Genomic DNA, 3,078 nt, shown 5'->3' on the forward strand with positions numbered 1-3,078 from the left:
ATGGATCAATGCTGACAACCCTCTGTCTCAATTAAAATCAACATGAAGCCACAGGCAATGGTGATCAGCACAAAAAGGAAGGTTCAGAGTGGAACCAGGGGAAATGCTGAAAATCTCCCAGCTCTGGAGGTGATACAAGAGGACAATATAATTGCAAACAGGTTTGGGTTTTTTTGCCAAATGAAGAATTGTTGCCTTATAGGTCTTGGAATTATTTTTTTTTCCAGTGTGTTGATCCATCTGTTGAAAAATCAATTTCTGGTTTAAGAGAAATCCACTGATACTCTTTTTTGTCATGATTTTATATCATAATATGTGTGCCTGGGACTTCTCTGTAATGTGAAATGGAGAGGGCTGGGCTTCTTTGCTCATTATTTTGATTTTTGATTGTTTGAATGCACTGTGGAATGATGGATTTTTGTGAGGATTTAGAAGGAAATGTCTGGATTTGGTACTCCTGACTAGCAGTGGTCACAGTCCAGGAGTGTTGGCATGGAGGGTGCCTTGTGCCCCAATGGAAGCTCCCCAAAAATAGCTGGAGAGGGTGGAAATATCCTTGCTAACCCTAATGCACCTTCAGGCACAAAATACCAGCATTCATCCTAAGAAATGTGCACATTTCATTACATGGGATTTGGGAATAGGATTCTAGAAACTGTTTTTCCACTCCCTATAATGCATAGATTGTGTAGAATGCTAAATCTGCTCAAAAGCTAAATGTGACAAAATCCGAGACTTTTTAATTTTAAATTTTCAAGCACATTTAATGTCAAATGTCCAGTTCCATTCTATTCCTGACATTTGTAAAAAACCCAGTTCTGAGCCACGGAGAGGGTTTGTTTCCCTCGTGATGCATTTCAAAAATGCGCTGAAATTTTATTTTGATCAGGTCAAAACATTGTAATATAACTTCCAATATTGGCTGTAACAGGCTGTCAAATACATCTGTCACGGTGCCACTGAAATTCCTATTTCAAGGGAGCGTAAAAAAACAAACAGTTAAGTCAAAGCAAAATTAATACCTTGTCATGACGAAACGTTCATGAATTATGGAAATGAGGAACCGAGCAGGCAATCAGTGCTGGAAATCACTGTGTATCCCCAAGAAATTCCAGGTTTTAGGGAAAACTCTGTCTTTTTGGTGAAGAAACAAAGAGATGTGGCCAGTTCTGCTTCACAGGGCACCGACTCCAAACCAAACCATTTTTAACAAAATTTTTAACCTCTTGAATTACCTGCCTGCAAAGCCGTGACTGGAGGTAGACAGGGATGTGCTGCCTTGGGGGATGTCTCATCCTCCTCTGCCTTTATTTTCCAGGGTTTGCAGGCAGCAGTTCTGCGTCCACATCCTTTCCTCCTCCGGGAAGAAAAGGGATGAACAGCGGTAAACGTCGACAAAGATTCTGAGTTGTGTGGAACTCAGGAGGGTTCCAGAGGCAGGGAGCTCACACGTAGTCGCTCAGCCTGTAGCCGCTGTGGGACGCGGATGTCACGGAGGGAGCGTGGTTGCCCTTGGGGACGCTCGGTGGCCCGGAGGAGGGAATTGCCGCGGGCCCGGAACGCGTCTGGAAAGGCGCCTGGCTCCCGAGGCACGAGGCGCACAGCAGGGCCCCGCCCGCCATGCTCAGGGCCGAGGAGGCGAACCCCAGGTACAGCGCCTGCCCGATCTCGTACTTCATCCCGGCGGGCAGCGTGGGGTCGTAGAAATCCACCACGACGCCGTGGGTGCTCCACGACACCGGCGCCAGGCACAGCAGCCCGGCCGCCACGAAGCCGACCCCGCCGGAGCTGGCCGCGGACGCCTTGGCGGGGCTGCCCTCGGCGCAGCGCGTGCACCGCATGCCCACCACGGCGGCGCCGGCCGCCAGCGCGGCCAGCAGGCAGGAGGTGACCATCATGGCCCGGGCGGCGCGCAGGCCGGCGGGCAGCGCCAGCTGGGAGCGGTGCAGCTGGCACTGGTAGACGCCGGTGCTGTGCCACACGCACTCCATCCACAGCCCCCTCACGTAGGCCGCGGCGGTGATGATGTTGGCGCCCACGTGCGCCGAGCGCCACCAGTGCGGCAGGATGGTGGCAGTCAGCGTGCCCAGCAGGCCCAGCAGGCCCAGGGAGAAGCCGAGCAGCTCCAAGGCCCAGCTGGCCATGGGGATGTTTGGCTTGCCCGCTTCTCTTAACGAGGCGGCTCCGCTTGGGTCCCCTCGGAGAACGCCGGCTTTTCTCAGGATGTGTGCGGCTGTCGCGCTCTGACGCCTCCTGCTCTCCTAATAAAAGGTAAATGAGGGGAAAAGGAGTTAATTATTACCCCAAAGCGTTGCCTCTCCAGCCAGTGAGGTGCATTCCGAGTGCGGCGAGGGCAATAATTAGCATAGTTATCGCTGTTAATCGTATTTTTGTGGAAGTAATGGGAAAGCAAGCTTCCCTCTTCCCTTATATAAACAGCCTTGTGCTGCCCGCTGGGAAGAGAACTCAAGACAATTTATGAAATGGAAAAAGAATATTTGAAATGCAAATATTCCCCTTCCCAGCAGGCTCTTCAAAAAAACAAACATGATTTCCTCTCTAAAGCAGAGAATTAGGCAGTGTTAACACTTGGAATGAAGGAGATTTATAAAGTAGGGAACTGCAGGTTGCTTTACAGGATGAAAACATTCCCAGAAGGTCATAGCAGGACTAGGAAAACAATAAGGGTGTATTTGCTCAAAGTGGGGAGCAAAAAGAGTGATTTAAAACCTGTGGAAGAGGATAACAAATATTAGATTAAAGTCGCTTTCCTGACTTGCCAGTATTTCTTGAGGTTGTATTGCAATAAAGTAACTCAAAGGGGAATAATTTTCATTAGGATCTGTGGAGTTTCAGGTCGTGATTTCAGGTTGTGGGTGAAATGTGGAATCAGGTGAACATCCTGGAGCTTCTGAGGGACAACACCTTCACAGTTTGGTCATGCATAAATCCAAGAAGGAAAACAAGGAATGGCAACTCTTCCTTCTGTATAAATCCCAGACAAAGTGGCCTTTTCCAGTGGCTGCCTTGCCAGCTCTGTTATCCATCACGCGTGATGTGTGTGGGCAGAAACCCGAT

The 3,078-nt window shown here is 49.4% G+C and overlaps 1 protein-coding gene across 1 annotated transcript; it reads right to left on the minus strand.

The window, feature by feature from the left end:
- Window positions 1–1,373: 1,373 nt before the first annotated feature.
- CLDN14 (claudin 14) lies at window positions 1,374–2,144 on the minus strand. Its single transcript, XM_063424827.1, has one exon. The coding sequence runs from the start codon at window positions 2,142–2,144 to the stop codon at window positions 1,446–1,448; it is 699 nt and encodes a 232-aa protein (XP_063280897.1). The 3' UTR covers window positions 1,374–1,445.
- Window positions 2,145–3,078: the final 934 nt, after the last annotated feature.

The sequence above is a fragment of the Prinia subflava genome, unplaced genomic scaffold (genome assembly GCF_021018805.1).
Source record: "Prinia subflava isolate CZ2003 ecotype Zambia unplaced genomic scaffold, Cam_Psub_1.2 scaffold_145_NEW, whole genome shotgun sequence".
In the NCBI taxonomy this organism is placed as follows: domain Eukaryota; kingdom Metazoa; phylum Chordata; class Aves; order Passeriformes; family Cisticolidae; genus Prinia; species Prinia subflava.

Coding starts and splice junctions, on each gene's coding strand:
- CLDN14 (XM_063424827.1), bottom strand. CDS start 2,144: ATGGCCAGCTGGGCCTTGGAGCTGCTCGGCTTCTCCCTGGGCCTGCTG.